The 27856-nt window shown below is 49.3% G+C and overlaps 1 protein-coding gene across 3 annotated transcripts; it reads left to right on the plus strand.

Moving 5' to 3' along the window:
• PGPEP1 (pyroglutamyl-peptidase I) lies at nucleotides 1-26713 on the plus strand. Of its 3 annotated transcripts, XM_059160534.1 has the most exons (5): nucleotides 1-115; nucleotides 2363-2415; nucleotides 18518-18634; nucleotides 22523-22755; nucleotides 26380-26713. In XM_059160534.1, the coding sequence occupies exons 1-5, from the start codon at nucleotides 82-84 to the stop codon at nucleotides 26570-26572; spliced, it is 630 nt and encodes a 209-aa protein (XP_059016517.1). In that variant the 5' UTR covers nucleotides 1-81; the 3' UTR covers nucleotides 26573-26713. The 3 variants fall into 3 exon arrangements, with proteins under 3 accessions (XP_059016517.1, XP_059016519.1, XP_059016518.1); XM_059160536.1 differs by lacking the exons at nucleotides 1-115; nucleotides 2363-2415 and adding an exon at nucleotides 4894-5036 and having other exon boundaries at nucleotides 18518-18677; XM_059160535.1 differs by lacking the exons at nucleotides 1-115; nucleotides 2363-2415 and adding an exon at nucleotides 4924-5036.
• Nucleotides 26714-27856: the final 1143 nt, after the last annotated feature.

Here is a 27856-nt window from a genome sequence, read left to right on the forward strand (position 1 = left end):
GCGGCGCGGGGTCCCGGCGGCTGCGGCGACCGACTTGCCAGTCCCGACTGGAGCGGGTCAGAGGCGGCGCCCGAGCCCGCCATGGAGCAGCCCAGGAAGGCGGTGGTGGTGACGGGTACGCTGATGGCGGCCGCGGCGATAGCGACCGCGGGCAGGGGCGGGTTGGGCGGCTCCAGAGCCGGCGGGGTTGGTAGGGGCGCGGTGGCCCGGCAGGGGCAGGTGCTAGAAGTCGTCCCAGGTTTGGAAGATGTCATCGCCCAGCTTGTTCCGCGCAACACGTAGAAAGTGGAGAAGGGGCGCCCCTCTGGCCCCACTGTCAGGGGTCGGGGCAAGCAGGGGTGTGAGGGTCCAGCCAAGTGCCCCGCGCAGAACAGGCCCCTCTGGCGTCCTTCCTTCCCCGGGTGAGGACAGTGGTTCTCTGGGCACCTGTCTGTTCCGTCTGACCAGCCGGTGGGCAGGACTGGACTTCTCCCTGCCCCTCCCGAGGTCGGTTCTGTCCCCACCCACGGCCCCAGGGGACAAAGGCCGATTTGCGGGCAGGAAGTGCCCCAGTGACAAATGAACCTCCTGCCAGCCACTGCTCCCCCAGCCCTGTGCTAATGGGGGGGCTGTTCTCCCGAGGCAAGAACAGGTGGAGGTCGGGGAACCTCGGGTGGCCAGCTGCTGTTTCTGTTGTCCCCAGGACCGTGAGGGTCAAAAATCTCCACACACCCCCACCCCGCCCCGAGCTGTTTATGGGTGAGCCCGTGCCTGCTGTCACTAACTCCCCGAAACTAACTGTTCCTCCTGGGGAAGACTCCGCCTCAGGGCCACGTGAACGTCAACTTCCGCTGGCCTCTGGTTGGGGGGGGGGGTGTCATTTTGGCCTGCTCTCTAGAAGGGTCAGAGTGGGAGATCCAGCTAAGCTTCCCACAAGTGTTTTCTGGCCTGGGGAGGATGAGGCTGATCCTGGCATTCCCAGGAAGGTGGAAGAAGCACTCACTTAACAGGTGTGCCTAATTGCAGGGAGAGTTGCTGCCGCCACCCCCCCCCCCCCGCCCCCGCCCCGCAGCCCTCCTGTATCTGGTAATCTGTTCCTCTAGTGCTGGGCTCTGTAGGTAACCACCGGACTGGGCATTTTCCTTGCATGAATTCATTACATCTGTACCATCTCCATTTTGCACAGAGGAAACTGAGGCTTACAGAGGTCACCCTGTTTGTAGGTGGTGGAGCTGGGACTCAAACTTAGTCTCTACAGGAGAAGATAAGGGGTGGAGAGGTCCTGCCCCACTGTGGGGGAGGCTCTGTTGTTCCAAGGTGCAGCTTCCCTCCCAAGGCCACGACACCACCTGGGACCCTCAGTACAGCTGGAGTGACCCCCAGTTCCAGGGCATCCTCTCTTGGAGATATTCCTTTCTAGGCAGGGGGACAGGGTGATTAGAAGAGAAGAGTTGTGAATTCTCATGGGCCTGGTTTCAAATCCCAGCTCTTCTGCCTTCTTGGTCTGTGACCCTGGGCAGTGGTTTTCACCTATCTGTGCCTTAGTCCTGCTCCTGTAAAAGGGGTGCAGAAAATAGCCTTGCCTAAAAAGCACTCAGGGAGGCTGAAGGCCACAGTGCAGGCAGAACCCTTAACGCATCCTCTGACCACTCCCTCAGTTTGTAAGTGGGACTTGGAGTTCGAGCAAGCAGGGAAGAGGGTGGCAGGAGGTTGTCTGGACAGCCTGGCCTAGGAGACACCCACATGTATCCCTTAAGGGCCATTCCTCACTTGGTGGTGATTCACGGAGCACAGAGGCCCTGCACAAAGACGGTGGTAAAGTAATTATAGATGGGGATCAGGGATAGTGGAAAAAATCGAAAGGGGGAAAAAGGCCAGCCCTTTTGGGGGCAACAGGAGGCCACTGGCCCCTTGGAAGGCACGAGGGTTGGGCAAAGGGGAAGATAGGAAAGGACAGTTAAAAGCAGTTAAGAGGGGCGCCTGGGTGGCTCAGTGGGTTAAGGCTCTGCCTTCAGCTCAGGTCGTGATCTCAGAGTCCTGAGATCAAGCCCCGCATTGGGCTCTCTGCTTGGCAGGGAGCCTGCTTTTCCCTCTCTCTGCCTGCTGCTCTGCCTACTTGTGATCTCCCCCTCTGTCAAATAAATAAATAAAATCTTTAAAAAATAATAATAAAAGCAGTTAAGAGTGAGAAATAGGGAGGCTCTCTGAAGGGCCCTGGGTGTGCCCCAGATAGCAGGACCAGGCCTCTGACATTGGCCCTGGTGGCAGCTGCTGCCCAAGTTCCCCGTTCCTTTCCGCTGGGTGGAGGCAGCAACGCAACCCTGGGCAGGCTACAAGAGGTCACTGGGTGGTGATATGTGGCTTCTCCTGTTTTCTCTTTCAGGATTTGGCCCTTTTGGAGAACACACCGTGAACGCCAGCTGGATTGCAGTCCAGGTAACTTGGATCTGGAGGGTAGGAATCAGACTCAGGGCTGGGCTCCCCGTGGACATATATGGCACCAAAGAGAGGAAGGAACCTATGAAAGAGAACGGGTCCCTTGAAGCTTCCAGCAAAACATTTAAGTCTGATATCCACACCTTTCCAGATGGTGACCAGTATGACCACATTTGTTGGCTTGCTGTGTACGAAGCACTCTGAATTTCCCTCACAGCCTTTGCATGGTTGGGTGTACTCATTCTTGTGCCCACGCTCCTGATTGGGCAACCGGGGGTCCCCAGAGAGTTATCTGAGGTCACACAGTCAGGAAACGGGAGTGGCAGTGACTCAAAAGTGTCCCCTGCCCCAGCCAGGTTTTGGGGGGAACCAGGCAGGGATGTTGGGGGGTTGTATTAGCCTTTTAGAGAAGGTATAGTGACCCTCACTGTTGCCTCCCAGCAGTTGTGGGAGGAGAAGGCTGCTGATTGGGGGGTAGGGGGTGTCTTTCCCACTGTCCTGAGCAGGTTGTCAGCCTGTGAGCCTTCCACTTTCTTTGTCAGATGGGGCATTTGGAGAGACAGACGGGAACAATGGGGAGAGAGAAAGAGAGAACCGTTTTCTTCTTATATAAATCAGGTCTGCAGAGACCGGAGCCAAACTCATGTTAATCCTAGCCCATTAGCTGCTTGATTTAAAGCATCCCCTGCTTTTCATGCCAGAGCCCTGAATTTGGAGAAAAATCCAAGTTGAAACCTCCATGTGTCCACCCCTAGTTTTGCCCCCCCCCCACTTTTTTATATCACCCCAAGTAGAGACCTCAAAATCTTGGCTGCTTTTCTTTTTCTATTAAAAAACATTTCACCCCACTTTGTGAGCAGGACAGAGGGATAGGGTCCCCAGGACCCTGCAGATGGGAGCGTGTCCCAGGCTCTGCTCGTCGTACCCTCTCCCTGGAGCCCCAGACAAAAAGGAAACAGCGTGTTTCTGAAGACGTTGTGTGTCTGGCTTTGTGCGAGTTTCAGACAGGAGCCTTCACGGGGCTGAGTGGACACAAAGCCGTGTGTCTGAATTCCTGGGCCCCAGACACTATGATCTGCATCTAAATAGGAGAAAAATCAATTAAACAATCTTTGGAAATCCCTCTGAGCTTTGGGATGCGGATGGTGGAGGGTGGCAGCTTTTTCATTCTGCTGCTGGAGGGGAAGTGCCCCTGATATTTTGGTTGCCCATCTTGCCAGACCTTGCCTCTGGAAGTCTTTCCATTTTCTACCTCAAGCCTGTGAAACAATAAGAGAAGATTCTCTACCATTCCATGGATTAAAAAAAAAAAAAAAAAAAAAAGACACCAACTTTCCCAAGATGTGATTGTTCCCCTTAAAACCAAAACCAAAAGCTAGAGTTGCACATACATACGCTGAGTGATTGCCTCATGTAACTCCATGAAATTTCACGCATGTGCACCTCCGTGCTACCCGCATCTGGATCAAGATCTAGAACATTCCTAGCCCCTTTCTCATCACAGAAGCTCCTTGTGGCCCTTCTTAGCTATTTCTCCCCAGGTGTAAACATCTCTGCTGACTTTCTCTCTTTTTTTTTTTCTGCCACGTGGGTGTCACCTGTTCTAGAACTTGGCGTCAGCGGACTTGTGCTTGGGTCCGTCGCCTTCCGCAAAGCGCAGTGTGTGCGGGATCTGTCTGTGGGGTTGCTGGGAGCTGCCCTTGGTGTGTTTTAGTTGACCTGGATGAAACAGACTTGCGCATGAAAAGGCATCCAGTTGGATGGGTCCAATCTGTCCCTCAGGAAAATATGGCTTGGAGTGTTCTTGGTGGGATCCAGACGTGAGATCAGGTGGCAGTTCACGGTGATCGGCTCAAGCTGAAGATGGGAGTTTCGTGTCCCAGAGTGAGCAGCAGTTAACTTCCTGTCCCCATGGATTTTTCAGAAGCCCAAACTGTCCCCTGTAGAAGGAACGCCTCCTCTCTCAGGGACCCACTCATTTCTCTTTTTTCTCCCCTTCTCTATCTGTCTTTCTGTCTCTGTCTCTCTGAGCCTCCCTCTGGTCTCTCCCTCTCTCCCCTTACGTCTCTGTAGCACTCTCCATCTCTGGCTCTCTCCCCTTGTGTCCCCCTCTCTCAGTTTCATTTGGTCTTTCTGTGGGTCTCCGTTTCTCTCTTTTCGTGTCTCCCTCCCCTTATGTCTCCATCTCTCTGTGTCTCTGTCTGTCACTGTCTCCTCTCTCCCCTGGCCCTCCCCTGGTCCCTCTCTCATCTAACCTTCCTTCTTCACGCCTTCCGTGAACTTGTGCTCTAGTGCAGAATGAACTGTCTCCCACCAGCTACATTGGGGAGGTGGGAGTGTGGAGACAGAGGGCACCCCCTTTTCCTCATTCCCCAGCATGGCACTGCCCCTAAGCACCTCGCACAGGACGGACTTCGTTTTTGGAGCGTCCTGTCTTCTTCTAGGTCTAGGGTGGTGGATGTAGGACGCTGGCCGCAGGTCTCTCTCTTCCTAGGAGGCTCAGGTGGGTGTCAAGGGCCGGGACCCCCTTGTTTGGCCGTCCGGAGTGTTCCCTGCCCAAGCACAGCGAGGAGGAGCTGGGTCACAGGTCCTGGTGACATCACGGGACAATTACTGCCACAGTGAGTCTAGACAGACCTGCTAAGGATATTAACCAGGGAACAAAGGGGGTCTTTGTTGTGGGGTCAAGGGAATCGGTCAGATGCGGCCTTGCGGCAGGGTCTTGTCAGGTAGACCGGGGTGTAGACAATGCGCCGTCTGGGGGTGTGTGAGCCCTGTTCCTTTCACGGTATGTGTGCGGGGCGGCTGTGCTTGCTGCGGTGCGCTCGCTGCCGTGTCGTGGAACTTGGGGGATGCTGCCACCCGCCTCCTCCCACAGGAGAACCGCCCAGCTCTCTTGGATCAGAAAGTGTCCAGAGGCAAGAGTTTCAGCTAGATTACAGACCACCTATTTCTGATAACTCCCCCTGAACTTTGATAGCTTGTTCCTTCCCTTCCGTTGCCTGGTTTAAAATTGGGAAGCAATTTGCATAAAGTGATACTGACAGGTCTCCGTACCCCTGTCACTGCGGGGAAGAGTATTTCTATCCATATCCCTTCTGCTTCAATGAGGATAGTGAACAATTCTGTCAACCTGGAATGTTCCCTCCCACCCCCGCTTCCCCAGCATTCCCCACCCTGCCTGGGAGGCAGCTGCTCTCCTGACCTCGGTCATCTTAGAGGAGTTTGACTGGTCTCAAGCTGCCAGTGGACAGGCGGGTATGGAGTCTGTGTCCCCCCCAGGTGCCAGCTGCTACTTGCTTAGCCTGAATTGGGGTGGGGGGGCAGCTGGCTCTTTTTCCTACTGACCCCCTACTCCCACTCCCATTGGCACTGGCGGGGGGGGGGGGCTTCCATAATGAACAGAGACGCTCCTCTCCGGGTGTTTGATGAACAGGTGGTTTGCCTCATTGTGGGGATGCTGTGGGCGGGAGATAGCACGGGGTGGGTGTGCTGGTGTATATTTTTGGAGGCTGTTTCATTTTGTTTTTTTCTTAAGATTTTAATTTATTTATTTGAGAGAGAGAGAGTAACAGTGAAAGCGAGAAAGAGGGGGGAAACATGCTCCCCGCTGAGCAGGGAGCCCCTGGGATCGTGATCTGAGTGGAAGGCAGATGCTTAACTCATGGAACCACCCAGCCGCCCCTATGGTGGCAGTTTTCTTAGTTTAGATTTTTTTTCCGCTGGTGAGGGGAGCATAGCTGAGGGCCCAGAGGACGTGAGGAGCAAAGTTTAGGATGAGAAGGTGACTCACAGGGCACCTGGCTGGCTTCGTCAGTAGGAGACGTGACTCTTGATCTCAGAGTCGGGAATTCAAGCCCCAAGTGAGGCATGGAGCCTACGTTAAAAAAAAAAAAAAAGTTTGAAAAAGAAGGTGACTCAGTCTGTGATCTCCTGGTGATGTCAACTCATTTCCTACTACTGAGAACTGATGTGGGCGTGTGGCCATCCCACTAATGCTCAAAGAAATATCACCCAGTGGGGACAGCCGTTAAGTCACTCCGGGCAAGGGAGGTGGCTCAGCGCCATTGGACTGCCCATTCTGCCAGGCAGAGAGGATCCGTGGGAGGGTTTGCTGTTCCAAGCCAGGCATGCATCCAGCCTTGGCATATTACATGTCTTTTTTTTTTTTTTTTAAGATTTTATTTATTTATTGACAGAGAGTGAGCACAAGCAGGGGGAGTGGTAGACAGAGGGAGAAGCAGGCTCCCCGCTAAGCAGAGAGCCCGATGTGGGATTCGATCCCAGGACCCTGGGATCATGACCTGAGCCGAAGGCAGACGCTTAATGACTGAGCACCCAGGGACCCCAGCACATCATGTGTCATAGTGACCTGGAGTGGGGGCGTGTGTGGTTATCGTGCCCCAGAGGTGTCTTGGGTTGGTCACTGATCGAGTTGGCATCCTGAGTGCCCCTGTGCACGGAGGTGGTTTCACGAAGTACAGTGCCTGGGCTTGTGGGGGGCCTGGTCCGTGGACAGCAGGCTTAACTGGGGACAGCTCCCCAGCTGGACCCAGACAAGTAAAGGTGATCCATTGAAGTCCTCAGTGTAAGTCCAAGAGATGGATTCTTTTAATTCCTGGCTTTTTAACATATTTTCACTTGCCAGAAAGGTCTGCCAGAGCCACAGTAAAATAAAAGGGTTGGTGGGGAGAGTCATAAAGAGTGGAATCTTGGTGAGAGCAGGTCAAGATAGACAGATTAGCGACCTCATTCCAAGATAAAAGTCTTTGCTGGAGGCTCTCCCAGCCCTGGGGGCAGAAGAAGCAACCTTCCTTCTACTAATTCCACTGAAAGAACAATTTTGACCAGTTATAGAAGAGGGCGGAGAAGTAGTCCTTCCGTAACCAGATTTCCTCAAACGTTAGCATCGTATTACATTTGCTCTTTCTCTAAGGATAAATGAGATAGATAAGTATAATGTAAAAAAAAATTTTTTTTGACTTCCAAGTCATCTTATTTTATTGTGGTAAAATATATATAACATAACATTTACCATCTTAATTATCTTTAAGTGTACAGTTCGGCAGCATTAAACACATTCACACTGGTGTGCCACCGTCACCACGATCCCTCTCCAGAACTTTCTCGCATCTTCCCACACTGACGCTTGGTCCCCATTAAACGCGGACTTCCCCGTTGCCCTCCCTCGGCCCCAGCCCCTCCCTTCTGTGTCCTGTGTGGGTAATGATTTGGTGACTCTCGGGACTCCTATCAGTGGAACATTACAGGGTTTGTCCTCTTGGCGACTGGCTGATTTCAGGCAGCATAATGTCCTCAAGGTTCATCCACGACGTAGCCTCAGTCAGAATTTTTTTCCTTTTTTAAGACTGAATAATATGCCACCACGTGGCTATACCACCTTTTGCTTATCCCCGTGCATCCACTGATAGACACCTGTGTGGCTTCCATATCTTAGCTATAGTGTTGAGCCCTGCTGCGAACATGGGCATACAAATATTTAAGAGGCTGCTTTCTTTCTTTCTTTTTTTTTTTTTTTGAAGATTTTATTTATTTATTTGACAGAGATCACAAGTAGGCAGAGAGGCAGGCAGAGAGAGAGGAGGAAGCAGGCTCCCTGCTGAGAAGAGAGCCCCATTCGATACGGGGCTCCATCCCAGGACCTTGAGATCATGACCTGAGCGGAAGGCAGAAACTTTAACCCCCTGAGCCACCCAGGCGCCCCAAGAGGCTGTTTTCAATATACACCCAGAAATGGAATTGCTGGATCATATTATAATAATGTTTAATTGTTTGAGGAATTGCCCTGTTCCAAGTCATACATTCATTCATTTATCTATCTATTTAGGTTTATTTATTTATGCAAATCTACACCCAGTGTGGGGCTCAAACTCATGACCCTAAGATCAAGACCCACATGCTCCACCAAGCCAGTCAGGCACCCCTGTTCTGAGTCATTTCTTTCTTTTTTCTTTTTTTTTTTTTTTAATTTTATATATTTGACAGTGAGAGAGAGAGAAAGAGAGAGCACAAGCAAGGGGAGCTGCAGGCAGAGAGTGAGGAAGAAGCAGGCTTCCTACGAGCAAAGAGCCAGATGTAGGGCTCGATCCTAGAACCCTGAGATCATGACCTGAGCTGAAGGCAGAGGCTTAACCATCTGAGCCAGCCAGGTGCCCCTGTTCTGAATCACTTAAAGGTCAGTTGCAGACATGATACCCCCCCTTTTTTAATTAAAGATTTTATTTATTTATTTATTTATTTGACAGAGAGACAGTGAGAGAGGGAACACAAGCAAGGGCAGAGGGAGAGGGAGAAGCAGGCTCCCCACTGAGCAGGCAGTCCAACATGGGGCTTAATCCCAGGATGCTGAGATCAGGACCTGAGTCGAACGCAGATGCCCAACGACTGAGCCAACCAGACGCCCCACAGACACGATACCCCTTGTCTCCCTAAATAATTCATTGTGTTTTTCCTAAAACACAGGCTCAGCGCAGTGATTAAAATCAGACTCATTTAACATAGATACAATTCTAGAATCTACAGGTCTTCTTCAGTTTTTACCAACACCTATTTAATATTTATTACTAAATTGTTAATACTTAATTATTAATAAGTGATTAATTACTAATGCATCACTTGATCATTGATTTATTAATGATAAAATTCTATCATATGTTGTGTTCAGTTGTTTACCTCTTTAATCCACTGTAATCTGGAAGTTTCCTCAGTCTGTCTTTGTGTCAAACACGACGAGGTTTGCTGGGAACTGCTCACTCCTTGGTGGTGTCTTTCAGGATGGATGGTTTGCTGTTTCCTCGTGATTGTACTGAGGCTGTTGGTTTTGGCAGGAATCCCACAGAAGTGTTGTGTCTTTCTTGGTGCATTGTATCAGGAGGCATCAGAGTTTGAAGTATTGCCGTGTTGTTGCCCTTGATCACTTGCTACAAAAGATGAGATCTGGTAGTTTTCTCTTCTTGTGCTTTTAATTGAAAAGTGTCCTGTCATATGATACTTTGTACCATACAAATACTTCTTTAGACTTCCCCACACTCCTTTTAGCATCTCTTGCTGAGTCTTGCCTGAATCTGTTATATTTTATTTTATTTATTTATTTGACAGACAGAGATCACAAGTGCAGAGAAGCAGGCAGAGAGAGAGGAGGAAGCAGGCTCCTTGCTGAGCAGAGAGCCCGATGTGGGGCTCGATTCTAAGACCCTAAGATCATGACCTGAGCCAAAGGCAGAGGCTTTAACCCACTAAGCCACCCAGGCACCCCTGAATCTGTTATATTTTAGTTGATGAATACCAAATGGTGGTTTTCTAATCCACCATTCTTTCTTTTTTCTTTCTTTCTTTTTTTAAGATGCGGGGCTCCATCCCAGGACCCTGAGATCATGACCTAGCCAAAGGAAGAGGCTTTAACCCACTGAGCCACCAGGTGCCTCTAATTCCATCTTTCCTTTGACATTTTTATGGCCTTTGCTGTAGGAGTCTATTTGTATCCGTGTAGACTCATGGATACTTACTGTCCTCAATATGTGACAATTGCTTACTGTCCTATTTTAATATTCAAATTGTCCCAGACTTGGCTCATGGCGGCCCCTTCCAGCTGGCTCCTGTGTCCTTTTGCTGTGTTCCTATCTTCTTCTGTGCATATCTTTCTTTCTTTGGTCCTAGGCTCACTTTTTGTAAATCAGCTTTATTTCAGAATAATTTTAGAGATGAATTTAGGAGTTTAGAAAGATTACAAAGAGAATACAAAGAGTTCTTGTCTGTGCCTCACTTGATCTCCCCTGGTGTTAACATCTCTTGTAACTACTACATTTCGCAAAATGAAGAACCCTGCTGCTCCATTACTAAAACTAAAGTCGAGACTTTATTCAGGTTTCATGGATTTTTCCCACCAATGTCCTTCTTCTGTTCCATGATCTCATCCAGTCTCTTCACTGCATTTGTCAGACATCCCTTTCTTTTTTCCTTTCTGGTTTCTACCTAAGTATTGGATATCAGGTGCTTCATGTCATTTAAAAAACAAAAACAAAAACAAGATAGAGGGGGTGCCTGGGTGGCTCAGTGGATTAAGCCATTGACCGTTGGTTACGGCTCAGAGTGTGACCTCAAGGTTGTGAAACCAGGCTCCCTGCTCAGCATGGAGTCTGCTTGAGAATCTTTCTGGCTTATCTTCTCTCTTGAATGAATAAAATTTTTAAAAAATTAAATAAAAACCAAACTATAATCTAATTGAAATATAATCACATACCATAAAATTCACCCTTTTGAAATAAATACTTTTGTGGGGTTTTTTTAAGTATATTCACAGAATTGTATAACCATCACCACTAATCTAATTCCAGAACATTTTCATCGCTCCAGAAAGAAACCCCATGCCATTAACTGTCACTCCCCATTCCTCCTTTCCACCGTGCCTGGTAATGACTAATTTACTTTCTGTCTCTGTGGATTTGCCAGTTCTGGATATTTTATGTGGAATCATACGGCATGCGGCCTTTTATGTCTGGCTTCTTTCACTCAGTGTTATGTTTTCAAGCCTTGTCCATGCTGTAGTGTGTATACGTCCAAGCTTCATTCCTTTTTATGGCCGAGTAATATTCCATTCTATGGACGTACTGCATTTTGACTAGTCATTCATTCCCTGATGGATATTTGGGCTCTTTCCACCTTCCGGTTGTTGTGAAGGGTGCTGCTGTGGATATTCGCATACACATTTTTGTATGGACATAGGCTTTCATTTCTCTTGGGTATACATATGCGTCAGAAGGGAACAGAAAGGTCCTATGGGAACTCCAGGTTCACCCATGTTCTTTTCCAGCTGCAGCCTTGAAATTAGCAATTTTGACATAAAGCCTTCATTTTTGTCTTCGGTAATAACATTTAAAAACCAGGAGCTGGGGGCTGGGTGTGCTCACTGCTACTGGGGTGTCATTACCTCTTGAGCTCTGTCAGGGGGCAGAGGTGGAAAACACACACACTCACGCGCGCGCACACACACACACCCTTACCTGTACCCATTTCTGTGTCAAAACCCTGGAGTTTACACAGATAACCTCCAATTTTTTTTTTAACCCCAAAGATTTTTATTTATTTATTCAAGAGAGATAGAGAGAGAGGGAGAGGAGCAGAAGCAGAGGGAGAAGCAGGCCCCACAGAGCAGGGAGCCTGACATGGGACTCAATCCCAGGATTCTGGGATCATGATGCGAGCCAAAGGCAGACTCTGAACTGACTGAGCCACCCAGGCATCCCCAGGCCACTTCTTATTAGCATTGATGCCTCACACACAGATGCAAGAAATGTACACAGGATGTTCGAGGTGGCATGGCCTGTAATTGTGGAAACTTGGAAGCCACTTAAATATTCCAGTGTAGCAAAATATGTAAATCCACGGCAGCTCATGTCTGAGATGGAGTACTGGGCTCCAGGGAAAAGGGAAGGAAAGAGATCTACATGGAACAATCTAGCTAGACCTCTTCAACAATGACTGAGTAGAGAAAACAAGCTGAAGGATACAGTTGATGTACAAAGAATACTGTGTTTTCTCAGGTCTGCACGGGTGTGTGTGCTGTTTACAGTGCTTACGGGTGAAGTCTGGGGATGAGATCTAGACGGGGTTTCCTCAGACTTGATCTGTATGGATTTTTAAAATATGCTGCATTTTTTAAAAAGATTTTATTTATTTATTTATTTGATAGAGATCACAAGTAGGCAGAGAGGCAGGCAGAGAGGCAGGCAGAGAGAGAGGAGGAAGCAGGCTCCCCGCTGAGCGGAGAGCCTGATGCGGGGCTCCATCCCAGGACCCTGAGATCATGACCTGAGCCGAAGGCAGAGGTTTAAGCCACTGAGCCACCCAGGTGCCCCTATGCTGCATTTTTTTAAAAAAGATTTTATTTATTTATTTGACAGAGATCACAAGTAGGCAGAGAGGCAGGCAGAGAGAGAAGAGGAAGCAGGCTCCCTGCTGAGCCGAGAGCCCGATATGGGGCTCGATCCCAGGACCCTGAGACCCTGACCCGAGCCGAAGGCAGAGGCTTAACCCACTGAGCTACCCAGGCACCTCAATATGCTGCTTTAATGTCTTTTTTTTTTTAAGATTTTATTTATTTATTTGATAGAGATCACAAGTAGGCAGAGAGGGGGCAGGGGAAGCAGGCTCCCTGCCGAGCAGAGAGCCCATTATGGGGCTCAATCCCAGGACCCTGGGATCATGACCTGAGCCAAAGGCAGAGGCTTAACCCACTGAGCCACCCAGGCGCCCCAGCTTTAATGTCTTTAAATATTAATTAATTCTAGCATCTCTGTTGTTTCTGGGCATGTTTCTAGTAATTGATTTTTCTCCTCATTATGGGTCTTAATTTTCTGCTTCTTTGCTTCTCTGGTGAATTTTGGTTTAATGCCAGACCTAGTGGATTTTACCTTGTGGCCCACCGGATACTTTTTAATTTCCTCTGCGTGTTCTTGAGCTTTGTTCTGGGATACAATAAAGTTGCTGGAAATAGTTTGATCCTTTCCAGCCTTGCTGTTAAGTTTTGCGAGGCAGGACCAGAATAGTCCTTTATTCTGGGGCTAATTTTTCCCCCCTTCCTTAAGAAGTCTTTCCACTCTGACTGGGAGGAACACGAAGTATTTACACCCTGTGTGAACTCTGAGGGCTTTTCCCTCTGCTGCTTTCAGGTAGCTCTGTCCCTGGTCTCGCACCTATATATGCCCATTAGTTCTCAGACCCTCAACAGATCTCCGCATTACTGAGCTCTTCCCTCCCCTTCCCCTTAGCTGTCTTCTTTCCAGAATTCCACTCTGCAAACTGTAGCCTTCTTACCCTTTCTAGAACCCCAGCTTTAACTCCTCAAGGTCAGAAAAGTGTTATTTTACACGCTTTGTCTATTTTTTTTCCCAGTTGTTCCAGATCGGGGGCGAGGGGCATGAAAATCTGATTCCTGAGGTTCCATTTTAGCCAGAAGAAATTTCTTTTTTTTTTTTTTTAAGATTTTATTTATTTATTTGACAGAGAGAGAGAGAGAGATCACAAGTAGGCAGAGAGGCAGGCAGAGAGAGAGGAGGATGCAGGCTCCCCGCTGAGCAGAGAGCCCGATGTGGGGCTCGATCCCAAGACCCTGGGATCATGACCTGAGCTGAAGGCAGAGGCTTAACCCACTGAGCCACCCAGGTGCCCCAGCCAGAAGAAATTCCTTTGATTTTTTCTTTTTAAAGGAAGCACATACATGTTTTAAAATATAATTTAAGTTAACATCTTTGGAGCCATTTTTAGGCACTATGCCTTTTATGTATATTGTTTCCTTTTTCCTCCCTGTGACAGGGGTACTGCTGTTAATCCCATTTACAGATGAGAAAACAGAGGCACAGAGTAGGTGAATGACTTGCCCAAGGTCACCCAGCCAGTGAGTGGTAGGAAGAAAGAACAAAGGTGGTTACCTGGCTCTGGAGGCTGTGACTCCTACCTTCCACCATCCATGCAGTTAAGAGCTACTTTTTTTTCTCTTTTCTTTGTTTACTGAGATGAAATTTACATACTATAAAAGTAACTGTTTTATTTTTTTATTTTTTTTAAAAATTTTATTTATTTATTTGAGAGAGAGACAGTGAGAGAGAGCATGAGCGAGGAGAAGGTCAGAGGGAGAAGCAGACTCCCCATGGAGCTGGGAGCCCGATGCGGGACTCGATCCCGGGACTCCGGGATCATGACCTGAGCCGAAGGCAGTCGTCCAACCAACTGAGCCACCCAGGCGTCCCAAAGTAACTGTTTTAAAATGAACAATTCAGTGGCATTTAGTACGTTCACAATGTTGTCCAACCACCACCTCTATCCAGTTCCAGAACGTTTCTGTCACCCCAAAGGAAATCCCATCTCCATCAGTAGCCACTCCCTATGCTGCCTTCTCCAGTGCCTGACAACCTCTAGTTCCCTTTCTGTGTCTATGGATTTGGCTGTTCTGGACATTTCATGTACATGAAATCATACACTGTGTGGCCTCCTGTATCTGGCTTCTTTCACTCAGTACACTGTTTTCATGGTTCATCCACATCATAGCATGAATCAGGGCTCCATTCCTTTCCATGGCTGAATAATATTCAATCATGTGGCTAGATTGCATTTAATTTATTTATGCTTTTATCCACTGATGGGCGCTTGGGCTGTCTCTGTCTCTTCATTATTGTGCATAGTGAGGAGTTACTTTTTAAATTTATCTTAAAAGGTTGTTCAAATAATATCTACACCCATCGTGGGGCTCAAACTCATGACCTTGAGATCAAGAGTCACATGCCCTTCTGACTAAGTCAGCCTGGCAACCCAGGAACTACTTTTGAATGTAAGAATGGATGAAAAGAAAAGAGAGGGTTCACGGTAGCAGCTAGTCCAAACCCACATTTATAGTTGAGGAAAGTGGGCACTTAGGTCTACATTTTGCCTAGTCTACGCTTGAGCTGGTCAATTGTTCAGCCAATATTCACGAGCACCTGCTCTGTGTATGTCCTGTCCTGGGGCAAGGACACCACCTTATGGGGCTAGAAGTGCTTCTCAGGAGGCTGAGACATGAAGGCTAAGGAGAGAGTCCATTGACCGGAAAGTGAGGGGAAGAGTGTTCCACACAGTGAGAACAGCCAGTGCAAAGGTCCTGACGCAGGTGTGAATCTGGTGTGCGGGAGGCTATGTGGGGAGGCTGAAGGAGGTGAACCAGGGAGGGGGGATGACGGGAGAGGAGGGCAAGGAAGTTGGCAATGTCCTGCTCCCACAGGGCCTCATAGACCATGGTGGGGAGTTAGGATTTTTATTCTGAATGTGGCAGGAGGCAAAAACAGAGTGGGAGCCGAGGAAGGGTAGGATGTGATTTTTGATTCTGCCTTGGGAGGCAAGAGGTTGGGGCAGTGTGGGGTGGGAGACCATGGGGCTTGGGTCTCCAAATCAATTTGCCAAACAAAACTTAGGGTACCCCAAACCCTCCTACGCTGTTGATGGGAATGCAAGCTGGTGCAGCCACTCTGGAAAATAGTATGGAGGTTCCTCAAAAAGTTGAAAATAGAGCTACCCTACAACCCAGCAATTGCACTACTGGGTATTTACCCTAAAGATACAAACATAGTGATCCGAAGGGGCTCGTGCACCCGAATGTTTATAGCAGCAATGTCCACAATAACCAAACTATGGGAAGAACCTAGATGTCCATCAACAGATGAATAGATAAAGAAGATTGGATATATAAAAAAATACATATACATACATACAGTGGAATACTATGCAGCCATCAAAAACAAAATCTTGCCATTTGCAACAACGTGGATGGAACTAGAGAGTATTATGCTGAGCAAAATAAGTCAATCAGAGAAAGACAATTATCATATGATCTCTCTGATATAACGAATTTGAGAGGCAGAGCGGGGGACTGTGGGGTGTAGGGAAGGACAAACTGGAAACAAGATGGGATCAGGAGGGAGACAAACCATAAGAGATTCTTAATCTCATGAAACAAACTCAGGGTTGCTGGGGGGTCATGCGGGGAGGGACAGGGTGGCTGGCTGATGGACATTGGGGAGGGTATGTGCTATGGTGAGTGCTGTGAAATGTGTAAGCCTGATGATTCACAGACCTGTACCCCTGGGGCAAATAATACATCATATGTTCATTAAAAAAAAACTTGGTGGGGGGGCGCCTGGGTGGCTCAGTGGGTTAAAGCCTCTGCCTTCAGCTCAGGTCATGATCCCAGTGTCCTGGGATCGAGCCCCACGTCGGGCTCTCTGCTCAGCAGAGAGCCTGCTTCCCTTCCTCTTGCTCTGCCTGCCTCTCTGCCTAATTGCGATCTCTGTCTGTCAAATAAATAAATAAAATCTTTAAAAAAAAAACTTGGGGTACCCCATAAATCCCACGGGTGGATCTCTCTGATATCCACCAGGGTAGCATTTTCAAATCACTGAGTGAGATCTGGGAGTTCTATGAAACAGCCCTACTGATAATTATTACTCGGAGTATTCACTTTACTATGAAGAATGCTCAAGGAGAAGAGGGTCCGTCCATGCTTGTGTAGTCATTTGAAACCATCACTCCAGGCCCACGGCACGCAGCAAGCCAGTGAGCGTTTATGAATCGGTGGAAATGGAAACAGGGATCCCAGATGTAAAGCCTTCTAGGGGATTCCACTGGCAAGCCCCCTTGCCTGCTTCATCTCCAGGTGCCCACACCCTTTACAGAATGTCCACCCTGATCCCACTGCACAGTCCAGGAAGGTGAGGCTTAGATGAGAGGGGAACGAGCAGAGTAAAAATACTGATGACAGAGAAATCATTGTAACCATTTACAAAGTTTCTCTTAATGTATGTTTTAAATGTCTTGAAATTGACTTCACAGACAATGTCACCCCCCTCGCCTCCCAGCCACGTGCCTCAGCAGCGGTCTGCAGCCCACCCGGGCACCAGTGTTTGGGGGGGGGCAGGTCTGCCCCCTGCCCTCATCGGTCTGGCCATGAGATTTCCTGGGGGGCTGGGCTCTTTCTGATCATGCACATCATCGGGCTTTGTGACAAGAATGGGGTCCCAGTTCCCTGTGTTGGCGTTTGAGACTCCCCCCACACATACACCTCATCCCACCTACCCTCCAGGTGTCCTTGTCTCCAAGTGACCTTGATGCACTTTCTTGGGGAAGTAATTTGGAATGATCTGTCCATAAGGAGGTGCCTGCCTTGCCAAGTGTTGGCTACTTTCCAGCCACTGCGGTCAAATGAGCATGACGTTGGGACAGCATGGATAGCAAGGTCAAGGCAACCAGATAAAGAAATCCTGAAGCCACTTAAGGAGATGCGGGAACTCACCTGCAGTGAATTAATTCAGTGAGGCCAAGCGCGTGCAAAAAAACCTTTGCCTGGGACCCATCCATAGAACCTTCCCGTGACATCCACCAGCAGTAGCATTTTCAAGGCAGTACATGAGACTGGAGAATGAAAGGAGACAATCCTGCCAATAATCGTTATTCAGAGTATTAATTTTACTGTGAAAAATACTCAGCGTTTCATGTTGAGCCAAAACCTTCATCGCCGAAAACCTTCATCTCCCTGCCCCTGGGTCCTGGGAGTGGAGGGATCACTGTTCCTACTGTGCCTTGGGCCGTCTGGGGAAAGAGACCTGGTCCTAGGCTCTACCCACAGGGAATAAAGAAGTGGACACTTGCTGGACCACATGGAGAATCCAAGGAAAGAAAGCATCAATATTTCCCCCAGAAAGGGGCACATGTAGCCCAGTTTTGTGCACAATTTGTGATGTTTCTAAGCCACCTCATGCTCAAGGTCCTTAGGGGGTCCCTAAGGAGGTAGATCCCTCTGTAAACACATTCTGTGAGACCCTGCTATGTAGCAAGCACCAAATCTATAAATAATTCTCTTTTTAAAAAAAAGATTTTTATTTATTTATTTGACAGAGATCACAAGTAGGCAGAGAGAGAGAGGAGGAAGCAGGCTCCCAGCGGAACAGAGAGCCCAATGCAGGGCTCGATCCCAAGACCCTGGGATCATGACCTGAGCTGAAGGCAAAGGATTTAACCCACTGAGCCACCCAGGCACCCCTATAAATAATTCTTAACAGGTGTAACGAAGAGGAAAGTGTAATGACAACAGCAAAAACAAATGTGGTAATGGTAGCCAATATTAGTTGAGCACTTGCTATGTGCCGGGCATGGCTTAGAATTCTTTGTATGAACTTGTTCATTTAATTCTTACAGCTACCTTATGAATTAAGTACTTTTTTGTCCTGATTTTATGGATGAGGAAGCTGAGGCTCAGAGAGGTTAAGTAACTTGCCCAAGGTCACACAGCATTCAAACTGGGCTGCTTAGCTCTGAAGACTGCAGAGTTATGCTGCTGCCCGTGGAGATGTGGAGAGAGTTTGAGATTGGGGGGGAGGGGAAGTGGGGGGAGGGAGGAGCTTTGGGGCAGACCAGTCCCAAAGGGCACCTTCCCTTCTACTCTGCACACTGAGTCAGGAGCCCCACCTGGTTTCTGAGGATGGGTCAGTGTATCCCCTGGGAGCTTATTCACCTTGCAGCCCTTGCCTAATGCCACAACACTCTTATCTCCTCTCCCTTCCAGGAGCTGGAGAAGCTCGGGCTTGGTGACAGTGTGGACCTGCACGTGTATGAGATTCCCGTCGAGTACCAGACGGTCCAGAGGCTCATCCCTGCCCTGTGGGAGAAGCACAGCCCACAGGTGAGTGGGGCGAAGGCAGGTGCTCCCTCATCAGGACCCGCAGGTGGGCACCCCACACATGGATAATTTGTTAGTGGCTTTGTTCCTGCTTCATTCGTGTGCCTGATGACATGGCCTCGTCCCCCAAAAGGGCCATACTTTCCTGGGTTACCCGTGGATGTCCGGGAGGAAAGCAAACATTTGGGACCTCCCATAGCCTGGCTCTGTCCCACTGGACAGTCAGTTTCAGTCATGACATGTTTGGCTATATGTGACAGTCAAAACACACCTTAGCTCAGCTTAAACGCCAGCATTGTATGCTTCAGGTATAGCTTGATCCAGGCACTCTCCCAGTGCTATCAGCATTCCCTCCTGGCCATTCAGCTTTGCTTTGCTCTTCATTTTTGCTTTGGCAAAGACAGATGGCTGCTGGGTGATACCCTCCCAACTGAGCCCCTCAGCGGAAGGAGAACAACCTCCCTCTTGATAATTTCCCAGAGTCCATGGTTGATTCTCACTGGTGCACCTGGGTCCCACACCAGTCCCTGAACCAAGCACTACGGCTGGGGGGTTCGAGGAAGGACGAAATGCTCTCATTTATGAGGCCTGGTCACATGCCTACTTTGGTGGCCAGGAAGTGGCATCACCTCCGTCCAAACCTAGTTGAAGGAGAAGGGGGACTTGGGAGTTCCACAAAGGGAGCATGAGAATGGCAGGGAACTGGCTCTTGCCAGATATGGTGGAATGGAAAAGCAGGAGCTACATCCTCCCACCACAGATACATGCGACCAGCCCAGACAATGGACTTGGAGAGCCCCAGGGGGTCAGGAGTGAAAGTTGCCTGGGAAGTTGGGGGGGGGGTGCTGGCCTCTCTGATGGGTGGGGTACTGGTGGCCTGTGGGGGCCGCGCCCAGCTTCCCAGCTAGCCTGCCCTTCTGGATTTTCCAGGGTCAACCCCTGGAAACCTCCTTCCTCAGGAGCTCTTCTGTCGGGTCTCAAATGGAATCCGTCCCTTTGTACAGGGCGACCTGGAGGCTTAGGGAGATGTCCCTGAAGCCTCTGTGAGAGGGCATTTTCCTCTCTGTCTGTGCCCTCTGGCCTCTTTCTAGTTAAACAAACAAAATTACCCTAAAGGATGAACCTGTTGTTTCTTTTTAAAGATTTTATTTATTTGACAGACAGAGATCACAGGTGGGCAGAGAGGCAGGCAGAGAGAGAGGGGGGAAGCAGGCTCCCCGCTGAGCAGAGAGCCCGATGGGGGGGCCAGATCCCAGGACCCCAGGACCATGACCTGAGCCAAAGGCAGAGACTTTAACCCACTGAACACCCAGGCGCCCCTGAACATGTTTTTGTTTGTTCGTTCGTTTGTTTGTTTGTTTTGTTTGTTTGTTTTTAATTTCCGTGCCCGAGAGTCAGCCCTGGTGAGTCACCAGGCACCACGGTTACGGCTGTCACTCACACGCGCAGGTGCCCATACGCACGCGCGGTTGAAAGCAGTCCACGTGGACGCGGTTCCTGGGTCTGCTGTAGCAGACGCTGTAGACACTTAGAACAGCAGAAATGGGTTCTCCCATTCCTGGAGGCCGGAAGTCCACGATCCGGGCCTCAGCAGCGGCACCCCTGCCCGCCTGGTCTCCTCCAGCTTCTGGGGGCTCCACGTTCCTTGGCTTGTAGCGGGGTCTCTCGCGTGTCTGCGTCTGCGGTCACACGGACTTCCCCCACGTGTCTCTGCCTTTGCTTCCTGCGTCTCTGAAGGACACACGTCAGTGGATTTGGGACCCACCCACACAATGCATGGGGGTCTCCTCCCGTGATCCTTTACTTTTTTGCGTCTGTGAAAAACCCTTTTTCCAAATAAGGTCTCGGTCACGGTTTCCTGGCAGTGGAACAGGGACAGTTTTTTTTGGTTTGTTTTTGTTTTTTGGCGGGGGGAGGGTTGGTATGAGGGGAGTATCACCATTCAGCTCATTATACTACAGCTGCTGCTTTGTTTTCATGTTCCCCGATTCTGTTTATGGAGCACCAGGTGTGGGCCGTCCAGTCAGTGAATGAACTTTGTAACTCCAGAGAGTTCCATTCTGCACCAGAGTGGCCCCCTAGACGTTAGCACGCCATTCCCTAGGACCCTTTAAATGTCCCACTAGGAACCTTTTAAAAATGTCAGAATAAATGGGTGAAATAAATTTTAATAATATTTTCAGTCGGGGCGCCTGGGTGGCTCAGTTGTTAAGTGACTGCCTTTGGCTGAGGTCAAGTTCTCAGGGTCCTAAGGTCAAGCCCCTCATCGGGCTCTCTGCTCAGTGGGGAGCCTGCTTCCCCCTCTCTCTCTGCCTACTTGTGATCTCTGTCTGTCTGTCAAATAAATAAATAAAATCTTTTTTAAAAATATAAATTAAAAAATTATCTCGACCATAATCAACTTTAAAAGAGTTATTATGGAGATATCTTACATTCCTTTGTGTATGTAGGTGCCCAGCCTCCAGAACCTGGTGTGTGTTCCACACTGATGTCACATCTCAGTTCATACCAGCCACATTTTCAGTGCCCACTAGCCATGTGCCCCCCCCCCAACCACGGCCACCTAGAATGCTCCTCAGCCCCTACTTTAAATGTCTACATATATAAATGTTTACGTTTGTATCGCCCTTTCTGTGCGTAAGCATATACACAATTAATAGTTGAAATTCAACTGTATTCTTTGAGGTCTTCTGCCTTTTATAAATATTTTATCATGAGCATCTTAATTACCTGGTCATGAAAGTCTCCCTTACGTTATTCCTTTTTGTTTTTTTGTTTTGTTTTGTTTTCAAATTAAATTCAATTAGCCAATGTACAGTACTTCATTAGTTTCAGATGTAGTGCTCAATAACTTATCTCCCTGTCGTCATTGTAACAGCTGGGCAATTTTTAGTAATGAATATAACTGTTTTTCCATTATTGAGCCTGTGTTTTCGGTTTGGTTTTTTTTTCTCATTTTTAGAAAAAACACTGAAGTGACAACTGACAGATTATTACCTCTTTGCAGTCAAATGCTCTGCCACTTAGCTATATCCCCAGATTATGACCTCTTGGAACGTAGGTTAGATTCCTTGAGGTTACACCTTGTCTTGGGTATTTGGCAATATGTCTTGAAGATCCTTCCTTACAGAACTGCTTTTGGGGAGCACCTGGGAGGCTCAGTCGGTTAAGCATCTGCCTTCAGCTCAGGTCATAATCTCAGGGTCTTGGGTTCGAGCCCCACATTGGACTCCCTGGGGAGTCTGCTTCTCCTTCTCCTTCTTCCCCTCCCACCACTCATGCTCTCTCTCTCTCTCCCTCTGTCTCAAATAAATAAATAAAATCTTAAAAAGAAAAAAAAAAAAAACTGGGACGCCTGGGTGGCTCTTTGGTTGGGCAGCTGCCTTCGGCTCAGGTCATGATCCCAGCACCCTGGGATCGAGTCCCACATCGGGCTCCTTGCTCAGCAGGGAGCCTGCTTCTCCCTCTGCCTCTGCCTGCCTCTCTGTCTGCTTGTGCTCACTTGCACTCTCTCCCTCTATCTCTGACAAGTAAATAAATAAAATTAAAAAAAAAAAAAAAAACTGCTTTTGGCACGTTAACAGCTACCTGGTAGCTCCTAATTTATTAGCCAGCCCCCTGGTAGTGGCCAATGAGGTGGTTTCTGGTGTTGGCTCGGGGTAACACAGCTGCAATGAACATCCTGGCATGTTGCACATCCGGGCATGTTTTCTGGGCAGACCTTTCAGTGGGGTGACTGTATGATCTCTTCCTGCAGCCGGGGGCCAGAAACAATGTGACCCTGGGCAGAGCCCCGGGGAGGATGCTGTCATTGTCTTGGTCTGGGGTAGGGGGAATGGGACCCACAGTCTCATGGCCAAACCCAGTTAAGCCCTGCCCGTCTGTCTGCAGCTCGTGGTGCATGTGGGGGTGTCGGGCATGGCGACCACGGTCACACTGGAGAAGTGCGGGCATAACAAGGGCTACAAGGGGCTGGACAACTGTCGCTTCTGCCCTGGCTCCCAGTGCTGCGTGGAGGACGGCCCGGAAAGCATTGATTCCATCATCGACATGGACGCTGTCTGTAAGAGGGTCACGACGCTGGGCCTGGATGTGTCTGTGACCATTTCACAGGATGCCGGCAGGTAGGGCTCCTGGGGGTGAGTGTGAGTGGTGGTTTCCCTCGTCTACTGGCCCAGGCTAGCAATGGGCAAGCCAAGTGTGTTGACTTTGGCCTCTGTGGGCCGAGCACTCACCAGTCATGAGCCTCGGAATAAGTATATGCTCCAAGAGGTCCCACTCATTCTGCTTCCAAGGCTCATGATGTGTGGGTCTGCCCATGTGGCCTCACCCAAGTCCTGGCTTCTTCTGCGTGGGCACTGCCCCAGCCACCTCTCTGGTGGTCCTCCTGCCCCTCTGCCCAGGCCTAGACAGTCCTCCCCCTCCAAGCATTTGGTTTTTGTGGTAGTTTTCTGTGGCTCTCATGACAAAGCCCATCAACTTGGTCGCTTAGGACAACCAAGATTCATGCTCTTCTAGTTCTGGAGGCTAAAAGTCCAAAGCCAAGTCCAAAGTCCAGATCCTTCTGTTGGCAACATTTACTCCTTCTGGAGGCTCTGAGGGAGACTGTTCCCAGCTTTTTGGTGGCTGCTGGTAACACTGGGTGTTCCTTGGCTTGGGGCTGTGTCACCCCAATCTCTGCCTCCATCTCCCCATGACCTTCTTCCCTGCGTGCATGTGTTCACGTGGCCTGCTTCCGAGGACCCCGTTGCTGGATTTAGGACCCACCCAAGTCCGGCAGGATGTCATCTTAACTAATTATATCTGCAAGACCCTTGTATCCAAATAAGGTCGCATCTTAAGGTTCAGGGTAAACATTACTTTGAGGAAGAAATAGCCTCTTACAAGTCTTTTACACATTTAAATCAGATGGTATCCTAGAATAAAATCCCAATCTATCTCCAGCACCCACAGGGCATGTGTGGTTTGGCCCTTGCCACCTCTCCCCGCTCATCTACCTTTGCTCTCCCTGCCCCTACTGCACACCAGTCCCACCAACCAGCCTCCTCTGGCACGCTCATTCTAGCCTCAGGGCCTTTGCTCATGCTGTGGCCGCTGCTCAGAACTCATCTCCCTTTGATAAGGCGTCTTTCAGGCCTTAGCTCCAACAGGTGGCCTTCTTGGCGGGGGGGGGTCTCCTCAACCCCCTAGACCAAGTTGAGTCCTCTCTGTTCTGGGTCTTGTCAGCACGAGTGTCTCCGTTTCTCAGCACTTTGTATACTTCTCCAGCCCAAAGGCGGCAGGTGGCAGATTCAGTTGACTGAATGGAGTAACCGAATTCGCCACCATTCTGTTTTTAAAACTAATTCTAAATTGCACAGATAATTCTGGAATATCTTCTCATATGTTCCCATCGTGAAAAATTCTCTCGCCTTCTCTCCTTCTCCCCAGCAATCCCTCTATTAGATCTGAGACTTAATTGTAAAACATCCTACACCTTTCCATAGACAACTAACCCTTGGACAGTGTGGGGGGAGGGGTGCTGACCATCCCCCTGTGTAATTGAAAATTGTGTAACATTTGACTCCCCATCCCCCAAATTTAGCTACTAATAGCCCGCTGCTGACCGGAAACTTACCGGTCACATAAACAGTGGGTTAATATATATTGTGTTGGTTGTATGTGTTCTGTACTGTATTCTTAGTCAGCCTGAGAAAAGAAAATGTTATTAAGAAAATCATGAGGAGAGGCACCTGGCTGGCTCAGTCGTAGAGTGTGCAACTCTTGATCTCTGTGAGTTTGAGCCCAGTGCGGAGCATAGTGCTTACGTTAAGAAAAAAAAAAAAAAATCATAAGGAGATGAAAGCAGCCACGTATGCATTGGCTGATGAATGGATAAGATGTGAGATATATCTGTATAGAGATACAGACACACACACATAGGAATATTACTCAGCAAACAAAAAGAATGAAATCCAGCTGTTTGCAGCAACACAGACAGAGCTAGAGACTATTATGCTAAGTGAAATAAACCAGAGAAAGATAAAGACCCTGTGATTTAGTCATGCGTGGAATTTAAGAAACAGAACAAACAAGCCGAGGAGAAAAGAGAGAGAGAAACCAAAAAACATTTTCTTTCTTTATTCGACACATAGAGCCCAAGTAGACAGAGTGGCAGGCAGAGGGAAGGGGAGAAGACGACTCCCCACGGAGCAGGGATGTCCCGCGCAGGGCTCCATCCCAGGACCCTGGGATCACGACCTGAGCGCATCAAGAAATAGATGGTTAGCTATAGAGAACAAGCTGCGGTTTACCAGCGGGGAGTGAGGGAAATAGGTGGTGGCCATGAAGGAGGGGGACTTCTCATGCTGAGAGGCCGGTGATGGATGGACGTGTTGAATCACTATATCACACGCTGAAACTAATAGGACACTGTAGGGGCGCCTGGGCGGCTCAGTGGGTTAAGTGTCTGCCTTCGGTTCAGGTCATGATCCCGGGGTCCTGGGATCGAGCCCCACATCGGACTCCCAGCTCAGCGGGGAGCCTGCTTCCCCCTCTCCCCCCTGCTCATGATCTCTCTCTCAAATAGATAAATAAAATCTTTTAAAAAATAATAGAACACTATATATGAACTGGAATTAAAATAAAAACTTAAAGGAGAAAATCATGAGAAGATACATTTACAGTACTGTCTTCTGTTTCTTGAAAACAGTCCTTGAAGACGTGGGTCCTTGCAGTTCGAACCCATGTTCAAGGGTCAGCTGCCTAGGGAACGCTTGGAGTGCTGCTTTAGGATTCTGTCCTAATTTGCTCTGCTTTTCTGTGGATAAAGTGACAGGAGGTGCCTTTTCCTGAGAGCCCCCTTCCTCAGTTTCACTCGCGGGCACCCAACACGGGTCTTGGCGGAATCTCTGCTCCCCTCCGGGGCCTACTGCATGCTTTGCAAACAGCTACATGGTACTCATTCCTCGGTGTGGCTATGTGTCAAGCCACACCTCTCTCTGTAGACAAGTCATGTTGTGCCCCCAGCCCCTTCGTTATGCTCTAAGAAAACACCACCGACCGGGCAGCTTATAAGCACCCAAGAGTGATGGCTTACAGTTTCGGAGGCTGGGAAGTTCAAGATCATGGCGCCAGCCTGGCCACGTTCTGCTGAAGGCCTCCTTCTAGGTTGCAGACTGCTGACTTCTTGCTGCATCCGCACGTGGCAGGAGGAGGAGGACAGCCCTCTGGGATGTCTTTTATAAGGGCACTCGTGCCATTCGTGAGGGCTCTCGCTTCCCAAGGGCCTTGCCTCTTAATTCCATCCCATGGGGAGCTGGGATTTCAACACTGAATTTGAGGAGGGACATGCAGACCCCAGCAGGTTGCTTCTTATTCTGCCTTTATACTTAGCCGTGCAGCGAATACCTTCTTCATCTGTCTTGTGCCCTCCTGCAGATGGCTTCTGAAGGTAGATTCTCCAAAACCAGCAAGAACCTGTCATCCAACCCAGGCCTTTGCCATGTTCCTAGTCTGCCCAATCCTCCCCCTGGGGCAACTAGCTGTATCCCACTCCCTCCTTGGTCCCATACACACCAGCACTCCGAGTTACCAGATTTGTTCATTTTTGCCAACCTGGAGAGCCAGGGTGAGGAGGGTAGGGGGGACAAGCATATTCCGTCTTGTAGATTTCTGGCGAGGTTGGGGGTCTGGATGGAGGCTGTCCCATTACTGACTCTCTGACCCCATTTTGGTCTTCCTCCTGCCTCTGATGCCCTGAAACTCAGGTACCTCTGTGACTTCACCTACTACACCTCGCTGTACCAGAGTCATGGCCGCTCAGCCTTTGTTCACGTGCCTCCCCTGGGCAAGCCCTACAATGCAGACCAGCTGGGCAGGGCGCTGCGGGCCATCATCGAGGAGATGCTGGATGTCCTGGAGCAGTCAGAAGGCAAAATCAGCTGTCGCCACAAACACTGAGAGCCTCTTGGGCCTCCCAAGATCTCGTCCTACTAGAGACCCCGGGAGGGATGTCCACCCTCCTGGCCAAGGAGGATCAGCGCATCAGCTGGGGATCTGATTTGGATCAATATTCCAACTTACACACTTCCTCTTCCTTCTTCTCCACGAAAGGGCTGGTCGCCTGGAAGGAGGTGGCTGAAAATTTTTTTCTCTATTTCCCTTTGCATCTGGGGACACAGCCCCAGCGGCTGGGAAGCTGGTGGCTTCTGATCTCTGCAGGGAATCCCGGTCAGGTGGGTCTTTGCTCTTGAGCCCTCAGCTGGGGCCACCTGCTCACCTGCTTTTCTAAGTCCCTGATGAAGGGATTCTGGAGTTCCCTCCGTCCATGACTGGTTTTTCCCAAACTTAAAACCTCCTTGAAGAGTCTTTGCCCTGAACCACATCCCAACAGTCTGGATGGCCCCAGAAAGGGCTGCCTTGGGATATGGCTGGGGCTTTTTTTTTCTTCTCTTTCTTATCCTCTTTTTTAAAAACAATAGTGCTAGTTTGGGCACAGAGGAATTTATATTCCCTTTGGTTAAAAGGCGGGATTTCCTGGACAGCAACGTGTCTTTTCTTTTTCCTGGGATGCAGCCCTGTTTTGCCTCTTTCTCTGAAAACAGGACCCACGTCTTTGTATTGGAGCTGACATCGAGTTCCCTTTCCTCAGAGCCAGTGGGGCCTTTAGCCAGGCCGTGGGAGGGAGGTGGGGGAGAGGGGGGTGGAAGCTGCTGCCCCAGGTGGTTAAAAAGGTGAGCTGACCCTTTTGACGCTGTACCCTTGGGGACTCTGGAGCAGGGGTGGGAAAACAGCCCTTGTCATTTTGACCTTGCACATGACTTTTTTTTTTTTTTTTTAAATATGTAAAAATCTGTAGCAGCTGCAAACCCACCCCACATGTGACCCAGAGTTTTGCAGGCTTGGTGCTGGCGACCAGCTCTTGTTCTCCTTAAGTGGGGGTGGGGAGGCACAGAATGGGGCCCGGGGGCTGGAGTTTGCTGGTCTCCATGTGTGCTGGCGTGTTTGAGCAGGAGGGTGGTGGAGTAGCCAGTGGGCTTCTGTATAGATGGTTCTGGAGACGGGCCCAGGACTCAGGAGTAAATTTTGATCTCACTCCCTGGCAACTTCGAACTTAGCAACCAGGGATGAGAGGAACGTCCCCCGGGAGGCCACTGAACTCAGCGGGACCTTGATATCCATCAGAGGAAACGAATGACAACAGCAGCCGTGCTGCCAACTGAGGAAAACACACATTTTGGAAGT

The sequence above is a fragment of the Mustela lutreola genome, chromosome 2 (genome assembly GCF_030435805.1).
Source record: "Mustela lutreola isolate mMusLut2 chromosome 2, mMusLut2.pri, whole genome shotgun sequence".
Lineage (NCBI taxonomy): Eukaryota > Metazoa > Chordata > Mammalia > Carnivora > Mustelidae > Mustela > Mustela lutreola.

Excerpts from the sequence above, each read along its gene's own strand:
- PGPEP1 (XM_059160534.1), top strand. The coding sequence starts at position 82 with ATGGAGCAGCCCAGGAAGGCGGTGGTGGTGACGG. Across the intron at positions 116-2,362 it reads GAAGGCGGTGGTGGTGACGG|GATTTGGCCCTTTTGGAGAA; the intron begins GTACGCTGATGG and ends TTTCTCTTTCAG. Across the intron at positions 18,635-22,522 it reads GGGAGAAGCACAGCCCACAG|CTCGTGGTGCATGTGGGGGT; the intron begins GTGAGTGGGGCG and ends GTCTGTCTGCAG.